Source organism: Bos grunniens, chromosome X, assembly GCF_055505025.1.
Source record: "Bos grunniens cultivar Pamir isolate PY7600 chromosome X, Bosgru_T2T1.0, whole genome shotgun sequence".
Classification (NCBI taxonomy): Eukaryota; Metazoa; Chordata; class Mammalia; order Artiodactyla; family Bovidae; genus Bos; species Bos grunniens.
In genome coordinates, this window is record NC_141194.1 from 21947822 (window position 1) to 21963004 (window position 15183).

Consider the following 15183-nt stretch of genomic DNA (forward strand, 5'->3'; position numbering starts at 1 on the left):
GCTAAATATGAATAACCTTTCCCAAAATTCTGTTAAACAGGGGACTGTGTGTTTGTGTGTTTCCGTGGTGAGGGTGTGAGTTTGTGTGCTTGTGATTACCTGTGTATGGGTGTAAACTCGAAATTCAGATGAAATGGTAAATCAGTACCGGTCCTAGCTCACTTACAGTGATCTCTAAGTTGCTTCTGAATCAGTCACTCCAGTTAACCCAATTCTAGAAGTCTAACTGAAGAATTGGAACTGATATCTGGATAATCCAGACGAATATTATTTTCTAAGCCAAGCTGTTAGTTAGCATTATATTTATAAAGCATTCCTTCACACCACATATAAAGTGTAAAGCAGGAGCAAAGAAGGTATATTCCCTTTAAATTTAAATAGAAAGCTGTTACTGCAGTTCCACTGTTCCATCTATTGTGAAAATGGAGACCAGAGAAGAAAACACATTTATGTCAATCATCAGGTAGCACGTTTTGAGGTGGACTTATCCAGATAATTGCCCTAATTTTTCATCCTGGCCTGTGATTGTTTTCTTTTTTCCCGCTTCACACAGTTTTGCCTTTTTCTTTGTCATCGTCAGTTTGCACTTCCTGACATCCTCTGTGTCAGCTGGCCACATTATTGACTTTTATTTTTGTGGAGGTCACTTCTGTAGGAGCATCTCTTCAGCTTCTGATTGCCCTTAGTGGAAAGGAATTTGAATAAAAATGTCTGACAGATGCTACTGAGATGGAGGAGGGTTTGCTGGTAGAGAGGTGAATCATAATGTGAAAGCTGTATAACTCAGTTCCCCCAACACCCACTCCAATTTTGGCTCTTTGACAATGCTTTCTCTTTGAGAAAGAAGAACAGTTTGATCTGAATTCTTATTAGGTTCTGAGCCACCAAATTAGAATCTAATAAGCTCATTTGGAAGGGTTTTGAATTAGCTTTAAACAGACCCATGCTGAGCTCATAGAGGAGACCCTCCTACTCTTTCCAGGCAACCTGTAGTTTGTAGACTTAATTTTCAAAGTCTCTTCTTTGTCTCTTTTCTCATGTTGTGCTCTTTTCTCCCTTTGAATGGACTACTTCTAGCTATATCTTACACTTCTAGGGAGAATTGTAACACATCTTACACTTCTAGGGAGAACTGTGACACATCTTATGTGTGACATTAGTTAAGAAAGTCAGAAATTTAGAGAGAAAAAAGACACCTTCTTCAAAATAAGAAAAACTTGGCTTCTGGAATCTTCCCATTTGGCATTCTCCAATAGCACCGATTATCTTTTATTTTTTTTTACACCTTTTTATTTGTATTGTGGTATACTGATTAACCAGAGAAGGCAATGGCAACCCAGTCCGGTACTCTTGCCTGGAAAATCCCATGGACGGAGGAGCCTGGTAGGCTGCAGTCCATGGGATCGCTAAGAGTCGGACACGACTGAGCGACTTCACTTTCACTTTTCACTTTCCTGCATTGGAGAAGGAAATGGCAACCCACTCCAGTGTTCTTGCCTGGAGAATCCCAGGGATGGGGGAGCCTGGTGGGCTGCCATCTATGGGGTCGCACAGAGTCGTACACGACTGAAGAGACTTGGCAGCAGCAGTAGCATAGCTGATTAACAATGTTGTGATAGTTTTAGTTAAACAGTGAAGGGACTCAGCCATACATATGCATGTACCCATTCTCCCCCAAACTCTCCACACCCCATACACTGGTTATATTGAAATGAGAAGTATTTGGGCATAAAAATACTTTCCCAATATATATCATTACCTTGCTTGTGCATGCATGCTCATTCGCTTCAGTTGTGTCCAACTATGTGTGACCCTATAGACTGTGGCCCACCAGGCTCCTCTGTCCATGGGATTCTCCAGGCAAGAATACTGGAGTGGTTGCCATTACCTTCTCCAGGGGATCTTCCCAACCCAGGGATCGAACCTGTATCTCTTATATCTCCTGCATTGGCAGGTGGGCTCTTTACTACTAGCGCCACCTAGGAAGCCCAAACCTTGCTTGTAGATGTACAGAAATGTAAAATTGTTTAGAAAAGTAAGATCCTGGGGTGGTTAGGAGGGGGAAGAAATAGTATTACGGTCAGCCTGTTGGACCTCTGAGGAAATTGAGAGAGTTAAAGAGGGAGAGGAATAGGCATGGTGATTAGGTGGAGGAGACAAGTTGCCAAGGTGGGTTGGGGTTGACTGTAGGTAGCAGTCAGTATGCATCTGCGGTTATCATTTTGTACCTGTGCAAATTTACCTGTAGGGTAGATTCCTAGAAATGCAGCTGCACAGTCAAAGTGTATGTGCTTTCTTAATTTCCATAGTTATTGCCAAGTTGCTTGATATAAAGTTTGGATCAATTTACATTTCCATGAGCAACATATTCATAGCACTTAGACACGTTTTTTTTTTTCCCCCCTCCTTTTCTTTTAGCCTCCCCTGGTATGGACAGGAAGTACATGTGAGTCCAATTCTCCTTTCTTGGTAACTAACTTGGTTTACCTCTCAGAAAGCCGTTACTGTTGTTCAGAAGTTCTACCAGTACTTGCCTATGCTGACGTCCTCCATTACCACAGGACACTTAGTGGATTTTACCAACTAAAGAGTCATGTTTCCTCAGCTCAGTGAAAAATTTCCCTTATTTCTTGGATGATTCTCTCAACTCCATTCTGTTCTCTCTCTCTGGAACCCCTGTTAATAGTGCAATGGAACCACTGAATCTACCTACCCTTCTTAGCGTTTTAGTTTTTCTCACACTCTTCAGCTTTATTTTTCTGCATAGTACTCCAGGAGAACTCCTGATTTTATTGTCCTGCTTTTTTATTATGACCTCAGCCCATCCACTGAGCTTTTTGAAAGTGGCCATAATATTTAACATTTTCAAGGTCTCGGTTGCTTCTTATTAGAAGCGGACCTGGAGAGGGCATGACTGCTGCTTGACCCAGGCTGTCTGAAGCTCCTCCTCTGTCCTTTCAATATATGCTCCATCCTCTGGTCTTTTCGCCCAAGCCATTTCAAGGACACAGCCTTGAGAGAGTCAGGTGTGTTGAGGCTGGACTGCATACATGACCAAACCTATTAAGGTCTCTATATAGAGTCAAGATTCCAGCGAGTGGGAATGGAGATCTAGTCATTTCATGGTGCCCAGACAAGCCTCCTGGGTAATTCCCTTGCTGCTTAACCCTGCCCCCTACCAATCTGGAGTGCCTGTTTTTTTGTTTTTTTTTTTTTTGTCTCTCCTTGCCCTCCCTGTACCAGGACTGTTTTCAGATTTCACCCAGGGAAGTTCCTTTTTTAGAGAAGCCTGTTATTTCTAAATGGAGTTAAACCACACTGAAAACTTACATTTCTATTTCCTATGCTGACACTGTTTCTCGTGAAGTTAATTTTTCTGGTTGTTGAGTTTGGTAGTTTTCTTTCATTTTGTTGATTTTCCTCTAATGTATGAGGGTTCTTGGTGTTCCGTCCATATTTATACATAACTGCCCTTGATTGATCCTTATTGGTTAGTTCAAGCTTAGTTTCTGCATCCCAGGAGAGAATCTCCATTTCCTTGACAATGGGTAAATGTTTTAACGATAGGGATTCTCAATCCAGCACTCACTGAGGGAGGCAGGGGCTATATGGCTGCGTCCCCTTTCATTTAGGGTGTATGGGGAGCTTGTTTCTTGGATGCAGAGTCTACTGTTCCCTCCTAATGGCCTTACATGACTCATGGCAGCGTCCTCCTTCTCTTACCACAAGGGACATTCTGAGGGTACTTGTCAAAACTCTAGTGTTATATGCAGAGTTGATCTAAATTCTTTAGTGTGTGCTCACTCAGTCATGTCTGACTCCTTGCTACCCTCTGGACTGCAGCACACCAGGTTCCTCTGTCCATAGTATTTTCCAGGTGAGAATACTTTAGAGTCTGTAGCAAATGCCACAGTCATGGTTCTGTGGTTAGGGGATCAGTCCAGCTCCTTTCTATTCCTTTAATCACCTGTTTACTTACTGCCTCTTCCTTTTCCAAGCCTCCATGGGTCTAGTTTGGGGATTATTTCAGGTTTCTGAGAAAATCCACATTTTCTTGCATGTTCCTTGCTTTTGTCCTGATAAGTTTACAATTTCTTTAATAGTGTTTAGAGTTTTTGTTAGTTTGACTTGCTTTATGTCTTTCCTTACTGCTCTGGTCCTCTGATACCTTCCTCAACTTTCTAGCACTAATATAGATTTATTTGTATGTTCTCTTTCTCCTGTACTTTTAATAGGATTCAAAAACAGAGGCAGTTGTACGTATGTGTGTTCTGTATGACTAGTGAAAGAATTTTGGTTTTCCAAGTTTGTAGCTATTTTAGGAGAACTATAATATTTTCCCTAGCTTTAATGAACCTACTCCAGTGTTCTTGCCTAAAGAATCCCAGGGACGGGGGAGCCTGGTGGGCTGCCATCTATGGGGTTGCACAGAGTCAGACACGACTGAAGCGACTTAGCAGCAGCAGCAGCAGCATCAGCTTTAAAGAAGCATATTTGACAACTAAAAATTATATATATTTAAAGTTACAACATGATGTTTTGATGTATGTATACATTGTGAAATGATCACCACCATCAAGGTAATTAACATATCCATCAACTCATATAGTTACCATTTGTGTTCATTAAGAAAACTTAAGATCTATTCTCTTAGCAAATTTCAAGTATGAAATACTATATTTTAAACTATAGTCACTATATAGTACATTAGATCTCCAGAACATAATCATCCTGCTTAACTGAAAATATGTACCCTTTGACCAATAGCCCCAATTCCCTCCTACCCTTCGCACCACCAGCCCCGGGCCACCACCATCCTACTTTCTACTTTTATGAGTTCACTTTTTAGATTCCACATATGAGTGAGATAATGCAGTATTTTTCTCTGTCTGGCTTATTTCACTAACCATAATGTCTTCCACTTTCATGTGTTGTTGCAAATGACAGAATTTCCTTCTTTTTACGGAATAAATAATATTCCATACATGTACCACATTTTCATTATCCATTCATCAAGTGTTGATGGACATTTGAGTTGTTTCCATATCTGGACTATTGCAAATGATGCTGTGATCAGCGTAGAAGTGTGGATATCTCTTGGAGATAGAGATAAATCTAGTATTTTAAAGACCCGTCTGCCTCTCTCATTTCTGAGGTAATATTTAGAATTCTTTTTTAGATTACCCCTCAACATAATTTGAAATCATTACTTGTGTAATTGATACTTATACAGAGAAGTGGCAGTGCCAGAATTTTACCAAAATCTTACTTTCACTTCTCATAATCTAATTTTCAACACTTATATTCTCATTTCACAGTTAAAGTGCCAAAAGTGGGGGAATATTGTCTACTGGAGCTTTTAAACATGATTTATGAAAAAAAAAAAAAAAACTACTTATTTGCTCTTCATTACTTTAACCTTTGTAGGAATGTGTTATTTATCACCTACCACAATTTAGACTGAGGAACAAAACAAGCTCATGGACTCTATAACTCATGTTGTTTTGTGATAACATATTGGTCCATGTTTAGACTGCAGCTTTATTAAGGATCCCTACGCTCCTCTGAAGAATTGCCTTGATTTTTTTTTTAAAGCAGGCAAAGCCCTTTAAATCTATAAAAGATGCTAAAATTATGATTGATTCTTATGCTTTTAAAAATCTCCAATCTTTTTTCTCATTTTAAAATGGAAAAACATATTGACTTTTGGGAAGTGGAGATGTAGGAATGTTCATATTTAGTTAGCTGGAGAGAGATTATGAATTGAAATTTCAAAGCCATATTTTAGTCAAAGGGTAATGGAAATTTAGAGCAAAAAGGCATCTTTAGATAGCTTTGTGGTGATGTGTGAAGACCAGAGAACGGAAGTCAGAAAACCTGAGGTTGACTTCCTGCTTTCCACTTTCTCATTGTGTGACCCAACTCATGGCATAAATTCTTTAAACTCTATTTCCTCATCTGTGAAAGTAAGAAAATCCCTGCCTTATAAATTGTATTGTTTTTGTCAGGATGAAATGATACAGTGATACAGTATACAAAAAGTCTATTGCGAACTATGAGCTCCTGTTCAAATGTATGATGATTACTTTTTTATGAAGGAGAAAACAAACTAAGTGCTGTGCTTAGTCGCTCAGCTGTGTCCGACTCTTTGTGAACCCATCGACTGTGGCCCGCCAGCTCTGCTGTCCATGGGGATCCTCCAGGCAAGAAAACTGGAGTGGGTTGCCATTTCCTTCTCCAGGGAACTTCCCAACCCAGGGATCGAACCCAGTCTCCCACATTGTAAGCGGATTCTTTACCGTCTGAGCCACCAGAGAAGCCCAAGAATACTGCAGTGGATAGCCTATCCCTTCTCCAGGGGAATCTTCTAGACCAAGGAATCAAACTGGGGTCTCCTGCATTCCAGGTGGATTCTTTACCAGCTGAGCTACCATTACCAGTGGTAGAACCAGGTCTCCTAAATCAGTCTGATAGTCTTTCCAACTGGAATATAACTTTTAAAATGTGCTCATTTGCTTAGCTACTCAGAGACCTTACCAGAACTCTAAAGTTATGCCACTCTCCATAAAGACCTGAACTTCTGAATCTTACTTAGTAATGTCTTTTTGTGGGTAAGAGGAAGCAACTGGTTTAATTTGATGGGTCTTGTTTTGTCTGTTGTGGCCTAAACCACCTAAGCTGGTCCTTTTTTTCCCTACTTTTTACCAGTTATGCCATGCTAAAAATCTGCAATTTATACCTAGAGTGGTATTTCCCTGCCTTAAATCAGCTTTGTAACATAATTTTACAACACACTTCTTACATGGACCTTTTTTTTTTAAAAATATTAATTTGGGGGAATTCCCCAGCAGTCCAGTGGATAAGACTTTGAGCTTTCATTGCCCAGGGCACCAGTTCGATCCTTGGTCCAGGAACTAAGTTCCCTCAAGCTCCATGGTGCAGGGAAAAAAAAAATTAAGTAATCAATTTGGAGCCAAGCACTGCAGAAAAGGCTTCTATTTTTGATTCTTATTTAATAGACTATATAGGATTCCCCACTCACATTTTACTTTGGCAAATCTGCATATTCAAGATACAGTTAATTGAGACTTACAGTATTACTCACTTAAGCAGATGTGGGAAAACAGGCAATAACTCGTTCAAATAGAAAGAGGTGAATATTCATGTCCAGCTAAATGGAAGCAAGAGAGAAAAAATATGAAACGTGACAATCATTTCACATAATGTTTTTAGAACAATAATGATGCAAATTGGGAAGTTTGGAAGGTATTAAAACAGTAAGAATCCTTGTGGTTTTTGGAAAGAGCTACCTTTTGTTTTTGGCGGAAACATGTATTTTCCCATGAATCTATTTCATGTTTTAAAAATTTCTAGACCGTTATTTCTCTGGAAAAGGGGGTAAAAGGAATAAAATAAAAATGGCACAACTGACACAAACAACCATTTAGGCGGAAGGAAGGGAGGTTGAGAAATCGATGGGGGAGGGGTCCCCACTGTATCAACAGGAGCCTGCAAACTGGGATGCCAGCCTTTCCCCCCAGCACAGCATGAACAACCCTTCCTCCTAGGGTCTCTGCCCTGTCCCACCTTGGGCACCCCCAACCCCGTGGGAGTGGACGGTGAGAAGTTGGATTCCCAGGCTGGGGACAGGAACCGTGCTGGGGGAGGGGCCTGGGGTCAGAACATGCACAGGGAGTGACAGCCAAGGGCACTGTCTCCCCAAGGGAGGGACTTGTGGGGGAGGGAGGGGAAGAGTAGATACCAGAGGCTGGCATTGGCTCCTCTTCTAGCATCAGGCGAGAGACAGGACCAAGAGACAGGACAGTCAGAGCCTCCTGGGCAAAGTACTTGACATCCACGTCCCCGTCCTGGGTCAGCTTCTCCAGGATGGGCTTGACCTCAGTCTGCAGTGTGCTGTTTTCCAGGATGGACCCGATCTTCTGTAGGGACTTGGCCACATTGAAGCGGACATTGGCGACGGGGTCCCCAGCCATATACAGCACTGTGGGCAGCATGTGCTTGGTGGTGATATCCTGCCCACAGACCTCAGACAGCACATTGATGCAGAAGAGTGTAGTCATGCGGTGCAGGTAGTTGGGTGCCTCAGACAGGGTGAGGACCCTCGGGATGACAGCGGCAAGGGCCCACTCCTTCCCAAACTGCTCCACCAGCTTCTTCAGGTTGTTGGTGGCCGCCTCGCGGATGGCATAGACATGATCCACAAGCCAGGACATGCACAAGGAGTGGAGCTGTGCATCAAAGAACTCCAGCCCAAACTGTCCAGCCAGCAGAGGCATGTACTCAATGATGACCAGACGCACCCGCCAGTTGGCATCCTCTGCAAGCTCCATGATGGTGGGGAGCAGGAACTGGGACAGATCCTGGATGCCGATCACCTCTTTCATGCAATTGAGGTTAGAGATGACGTTCAGCCGCACATCAGAGCACTCATCCCTCAGCAGAGCCAGGAAGAGGGGCATGATGTGCTCGATGGTGTTATCTTTGCCCAGGATGGGGCAGAGGCCTAGGATGACGGAGGCCAGGGCGGACCTGACATGCTGGTTGGTATCTGAGACCAGCTCCTGGCTGAAAGGCAAGATCTTGGTCAGGATCACATTCTCCCGATAGTCAGCTGAGAGATTTTCACAGAATTCTTTGAGCTTGTAGGAGGCAGCGGCCCTCACCTCAGGCTCATAGTCTTGCATCAGGTTCTGGAAGGCAGGGACCAGGCCCGTTTTGGTGATCTCAGGCCCCACTGCTGTCTGGAGCTCTGTGAACTTCTCGGCCACCATGTAACGGACGCGCCAGGATGTGTCCTCAGCAGCCTGGCACAGAATAATCATCACCAGGGCCTCTAGGATGTCCTGGGGCAGGAGCTGGGCGATGTTCACGCACACTTCCACCATTAGCAGCCGCACTGAATCCTGCTCGTCAGAGGCCAGGTTGGAGAATATGGGGATGATCTCACTCTTGATGTCGTCAATCTCAAGCACCTTGGTGAAATCCCCCAGGTTGGAGGCTGCTGCACACCGCACCACGAGGCTGTTGTCTGAGCACAGATCCCGGAAGCACTGTAGAAGTTCTGCCTTGATGGCAATGGACACGCCAGGGTAGCAGACGGAGAAAAGGCTGCAGGCTGAGATGCGGGAGTTGACCAAGTCGCCGCCCACCAGCCGCTTCACGAGTGGCACAAAGTGGTCCTCGAGATGGGAGGGTGAGTGCTCATGCGAGATGGCCCTCAGGGACTGCACCGCCTTCTCCCGCACTATGGCCTCCTCCTCCACAGCCAGCAACTCTAGGGGTGGAAGCAGGTAGTGAACATACTCGGGACCTCCGACCAGAGGGGTGAAGGTGCCCAGCTGCTCCGCTAGGGCCAAGAGGACCTCGTCCTCGTCGTACATAATGTCTATAATGAGGGGCAGAAGCTCACTGCGGGTCTTTTCGACTCCAAGGGCCAATGCGATGGTGGACAGCTTATTGATGCTGTTGATGCGAAGCTGAATGTCCTCATTCTGGAGCTCGTCTATGAGGATCGACATGGGGTCGAGCGAGTTATCGCCGTCAGCCGCCGCCATCTTTGTTCCTCTCAGACTGCAGCCAGCCTGAGCCCCTTAATAGGGACTCCCCCACAGTGATTGGCCATGCTACGCTGTCCTGAGCCTGCGTTTCATTTCATTTGTCCAAACAAACGAAGTCCCACCTACCACCCATTTGCCATTGGCTGAAGGGACCACATTAACTTCGCAGGAGCCTGTGGTGGGGTTCGGAGGAGTGCATGATGGGACGGGGGAGGACGCAGCGGAGGGTTGGGGGTGGGGGACGCGCAGAGGTTGTTGGGGGAGTGGGGCGGGGTTTCCCTGGAGCCTCTATGGTAAAGAGCGCACCTGCTTCAGAGGAGACCGTGGTTTTATCTCTAGGTCGGGATCATCCCCTGGAGAAGGGAATGGCTACTTACTCCAGTATTCTTGCCTAGAGAATTCCATGGACAGAGTAGCCTGGCCTCTGGGTGTCAGGTACAGTCCATGCGGTGGCAGAGTCATACACGACTTAGTGACTAATGCACACATGCGAAGGAGAGGAGGATTCTATTTTCATTATTAATTAGAAAACTTGACGTGCAAATGGTCTGGATATCTAGTTCTTATAAAGAAGAAAGACAAATTTAAAATGAACTTTTAATTTTAGAAGAGTTTCAGATTTCAGAAAAATTATTATGGTAGTACAAAGGGTTCTCAAATATTCCACACCAGTTTTCCATTTTGTAACATCTTATCTTGGTGTGGTACTTTGTTCACAATGGGCGAACCAGGATTCATATATTAGTGTTAACTGAAGTGCATTCTTTGTTCAGATTCGTTTGCTCTTCTTTATCTGATACCCTTTTTCTGTTCCTAGATCCCACCCAGGTTTATCACATGACATTTTGTTGTCAGGTCTCCTCTAGACTATGATAGGTTCTCACACTTTTCTTGTTTTTCATGACTTTTGACCATTTTGAATACTATTCAGGTGTTTTGTAGAATGTCCCTTACTTGGGATGTGTTTGACGTTTATCTTAGGGATAGGCTGAGGTTGTGTATCCTTGGGAAGAAGACCACAGAGGTAAAATGCCATTTTTGTTTCCTCATTGTAAAGTTGCTCTTTCTACCCCTTTCTATACTGTGGTCTTTGGAAGAAAGTGACTCCACACTTACGGTGTAGGGAGGAAAGACTGAATTTTAACTGTAATAGAAAAAATCATTATCATTGGCAAACCTTCTAATCGGAAAGTGATTAATATCATAAGTGCATTTGGCAGGCTCCTTTGACCAGTAAACTCAGAGACGTGTATTTTGTGGCTAACATATTAGTAGGCAAAATGGGCGGCCCTATTTCTTAGAACCAGACTCTTCTTTAGGGCAATTTCTTTGTCTTGGGAGATGGCCAGAATTACAGGCGCTGAAATTTTAATTTACTGCTGCTACCAGTGGTGGGCTACAGTCCATAGGGTCGCACAGAGTCAGACGTGACTGAAGCACACACGCTCCCACCTCTTCTCAGAGATATTTCAGGTCTTACACACTCTTGTGTCACACGTGAGCAAACATCCAAATCACCTTGTTGTTGTTGTTTAGTCACCTCGTCATTTCCCAGACTTTTGTGACCCCATGGACTGTAGCCCGCCAGGCATCTCTGTCCATGGGGTTTCATAGGCAAGAATACTGGAGTGGGTAGCTGTTTCTTTCTCCAGGGGTTCTTCCCAACCCAAGGATTGATCCCAGGTCTCTCTAATTTCAGGGAGATTCATTACTATCTGAGCCACCAGAGAAGCCCAAGAATACTGCAGTGGATAGCCTATCCCTTCTCCAGGGGAATCTTCCAGACCCAGGAATCAAACTGGGGTCTCCTGCATTCCAGGTGGATTCTTTACCAGCTGAGCTACCATTACCAGTGGTAGAACCAGGTCTCCTAAATCAGTCTGATAGTCTTTCAAACTGGAGTATAACTTTTAAAATGTGCTCATTTGCTTAGCTATTCAGAGACCTTACCAGAACTCTAAAGTTATGCCACTCTCCATAAAGACCTGAACTTCTGAATCTTACTTAGTAATGTCATTTTGTGGGTAAGAGGAAGCAACTGGTTTAATTTGATGGGTCTTGTTCTGTCTGTTGTGGCCTAAACCACCTAAGCTAGTCCTTTTTTTCCTACTTTTTACCAGTTATGCCATGCTAAAAATCTGCAATTTATACCTAGAGTGGTATTTCCCTGCCTTAAATCAGCTTCATAACATAATTTTACAACACACTTCTTACATGGATCTTTTTTTTTTTTAAATATTAATTTGGGGGAATTTCCCAGCAGTCCAGTGGATAAGACTTTGAGCTTTCATTGCCCAGGGTGCCAGTTCGATCCCTTGTCCAGGAACTAAGTTCCCTCAAGCTCCGTGGTGCAGGGAAAAAAAAAGTAATTTATTTGGAGCCAAGCACTGCAGAAGAGGCTTCTATTTTTGATTCTTATTTAATAGACTATATAGAATTCCCCACTCACATTTTACCTTGCCAAATGTTTGTGAAATTCTTGGGTGTTTGGTTCCCTTTTATAGCTGCTTCCACAAAGTAGCAAAAAGAGCTGGAGGATGACTTTCCACCTCAGTCCAAGGTTAGCTGGAACAAAGTGGTCCCAGTTCTCTCCCAGAGTTCTCCAGATAATTAGAGGGAAGCTGAATGCCTCATGTTTAATAGAATTATTTAGGTTCATTAAATAAAAGGATCCAAGATAAGGAAATTGAATCTGCAGATTCAAGATACAGTTAATTGAGGCTTACAATATTATTCACTTAAGCAGATGTGGGAAAACAGGCAATAACTCATTCAAATAGAAAAAAGGTGAATATTCATGTCCAGCTAAAGAGAAGCAAGGGAGAAAAATATGAAAACGTGACAATCTTTTCACATAATATTTTTAGAACAATAATGATGCAAATTAGGAAGTTTAGAAGGTGTTAAAACAGTAAGAATCCTTGTGATTTGTAGAAAGAGCTACCTTTTTTTTTTTGGCGGAAATATGTATTTTCCCATGAATCTATTTTCATTATTTTTTTTTAAATTTCTAGACCTTTATTTCTCTGGAAAGGGGGTAAAAGGAATAAAATAAAAATGGCACAACTGACACAAACAACCATTTAGGCGGAAGGAAGGGAGGTGGAGATATCGATGGGGGAGGGGTCCCCATTATATCAACAGGAGCCTGCAAACTGGGATGCCAGCATCTTCCCACAGCACAGCATGAACAACCCTTCCTCCTAGGGTCTCTGCCCTGTCCTACCTTGGGCACCCCCAGTCCCGTGGGAGTGGACGGTGAGAAGTTGGATTCCCAGGCTGGGGACAGGAACCATGCTGGGGGAGGGGCCTGGGGTCAGAACATGCACAGGGAGTGACCGCCAAGGGCACTGTCTCCCCAAGGAAGGGACTTGGGGGGAGGGAGGGGGAGAGTGGATACCAGAGGCTGGCGTTGGCTCCTCTTCCAGCATCAGGCGAGAAACAGGACAGTCAGAGCCTCCTGGGCAAAGTACTTGACATCCACGTCCCGGTCCTGGGTCAGCTTCTCCAGGATGGGCTTGACCTCAGTCTGCAGTGTGCTGTTTTCTAGGATGGACCCGATCTTCTGTAGGGACTTGGCCACGTTGAAGCGGACATTGGCGACGGGGTCCCCAGCCATATACAGCACTGTGGGCAGCATGTGCTTGGTGGTGATATCCTGCCCACAGACCTCAGACAGCACATTGATGCAGAAGAGTGTAGTCATGCGGTGCAGGTAGTTGGGTTCCTCAGACAGGGTGAGGACCCTCGGGATGACAGTGGCAAGGGCCCACTCCTTCCCAAACTGCTCCACCAGCTTCTTCAGGTTGTTGGTGGCCGCCTCGCGGATGGCATAGACATGATCCACAAGCCAGGACATGCACAAGGAGTGGAGCTGCGCATCAAAGAACTCCAGCCCAAACTGTCCAGCCAGCAGAGGCATATACTCAACGATGACCAGACGCACCCGCCACTTGGCATCCTCCGCAAGCTCCATGATGGTGGGGAGCAGGAACTTAGACAGCTCCTGGATGCCAATCACCTCTTTCATGCAATTGAGGTTAGAGATGATGTTCAGCCGCACATCCGGGCACTCATCCCTCAGCAGAGCCAGGAAGAGGGGCATGAGGTGCTCGATGGTGTTATCTTTGCCCAGGATGGGGCAGAGGCCCATGATGACGGAGGCCAGGGCGGACCTGACATGCTGGTTGGTATCTGAGACCAGCTCCTGGCTGAAAGGCAAGATCTCGGTCAGGATCACATTCTCCCGATAGTCAGCTGAGAGATTTTCACAGAATTCTTTGAGTTTGTGGGAGGCAGCGGCCCTTACCTCAGGCTCATAGTCTTTCATCAGGTTCTGGAAGGCAGGGACCAGGCCCGTTTTGGTGATCTCAGGCCCCACTGCTGTCTGGAGCTCTGTGAACTTGTCAGCCACCATGTAACGGACACGCCAGGATGTGTCCTCGCCAGCGTGGCACAGAGTGATCATCACCAGGGCCTCTAGGGCCTCCTGGGGCAGGAGCTGGGCGATGTTCACGCACATTTCCACCATTAGCAGCCGCACCGAATCCTGCTCGTCAGAGGCCAGGTTGGAGAATATGGGGATGATCTCACTCTTGATGTCGTCAATCTCAAGCACCTTGGCAAAATCCCCCAGGTTGGAGGCTGCTGCACACCGCACCAAGAGGTTGTCATCTGAGCACAGGTCCCGGAAGCACTGTAGAAGTTCTGCCTTGATGGCAATGGACACGCCAGGGTAGCAGACGGAGAAAAGGCTGCAGGCTGAGATGCGGGAGTTGACCAAGTCGCCGCCCACCAGCCGCTTCACGAGTGGCACAAAGTGGTCCTCGAGATGGGAGGGTGAGTGCTCATGCGAGATGGCCCTCAGGGACTCCACTGCCTTCTCCCGCACTATGGCCTCCTCCACCACGGCCAGCAACTCTAGGGGTGGAAGCAGGTAGTGAACATACTCGGGACCTCCGACCAGAGGCGTGAAGGTGCCCAGCTGCTCTGCTAGGGCCAAGAGGACCTCGTCCTCGTCGTACATAATGTCTATAATGAGGGGCAGAAGCTCACTGCGGGTCTTTTCGACTCCAAGGGCCAATGCGATGGTGGACAGCTTATTGATGCTGTTGATGCGAAGCTGAATGTCCTCATTCTGGAGCTCGTCTATGAGGATCGACATGGGGTTGAGCGAGTCATCGCTGTCAGGCTCCGCCATCTCAGTTCCTCTCAGACTGCAGCCAGCGCTTTGCTAAAACAGGGATAGGGAATGCGTGGAATGGAAGGAGTAAAGAAAGGCATGAAGATGCCTGAGCCACTTTACTGGGGCGACCCCACAGTCATTGGCCATGCTACCCCTAATTGAGCCTCTGTTTCTTTATTTCATTTGAACAAATAAAGTCCCACCTACCACCCATTTGCCATTGGCTGAAGGGACCAGATTAACTTTGCAGTAGCGTGTGGTTGGTTTGCGATGTGTGCAGGACAGGAGGGGGGAGCACGCAGTGTTTGGTTGGGGGTGGGGAACGCGTGGAACTTGGGGGAGTGGGGCGGGGCTTCCTTGGAGCCTCTGATGGTAAAGAGTCCAAGTGCAATGCAGGAGACCCTGGTTTGATCTCTAGGT

The 15183-nt window shown here is 45.4% G+C and overlaps 2 protein-coding genes and 1 long non-coding RNA gene across 6 annotated transcripts in view; 1 reads left to right on the forward strand and 2 right to left on the reverse strand.

Annotated features, from left to right (window-relative positions):
* Nucleotides 1–10168, reverse strand: part of LOC147339928 (serine/threonine-protein phosphatase 2A 65 kDa regulatory subunit A beta isoform-like) — a 33057-nt gene extending 22889 nt beyond the window's left edge. The window contains exons 1-2 of one of the 2 annotated variants that reach the window (XM_086386846.1): nt 7763–10168; nt 7106–7171 (exon numbers count right to left, since the gene is read on the reverse strand). In XM_086386846.1, coding sequence (XP_086242972.1) covers nt 7140–7171; nt 7763–9575 — 1845 coding nt within the window. In that variant the 5' untranslated portion in view covers nt 9576–10168 and the 3' untranslated portion in view covers nt 7106–7139. Of the gene's footprint in view, nt 1–7093; nt 7172–7762 lie in introns of both variants that reach the window. The other variant, XM_086386847.1, reaches the window with a different exon arrangement.
* The window catches only part of LOC147339927 (uncharacterized), a 550381-nt gene that overhangs the window by 39260 nt on the left and 495938 nt on the right, over nt 1–15183 (forward strand). The gene's annotated exons all lie outside the window — the stretch shown is intronic.
* LOC147339929 (serine/threonine-protein phosphatase 2A 65 kDa regulatory subunit A beta isoform-like) lies at nt 12574–14778 on the reverse strand. Its single transcript, XM_086386848.1, has one exon. The coding sequence runs from the start codon at nt 14776–14778 to the stop codon at nt 13009–13011; it is 1770 nt and encodes a 589-aa protein (XP_086242974.1). The 3' UTR covers nt 12574–13008.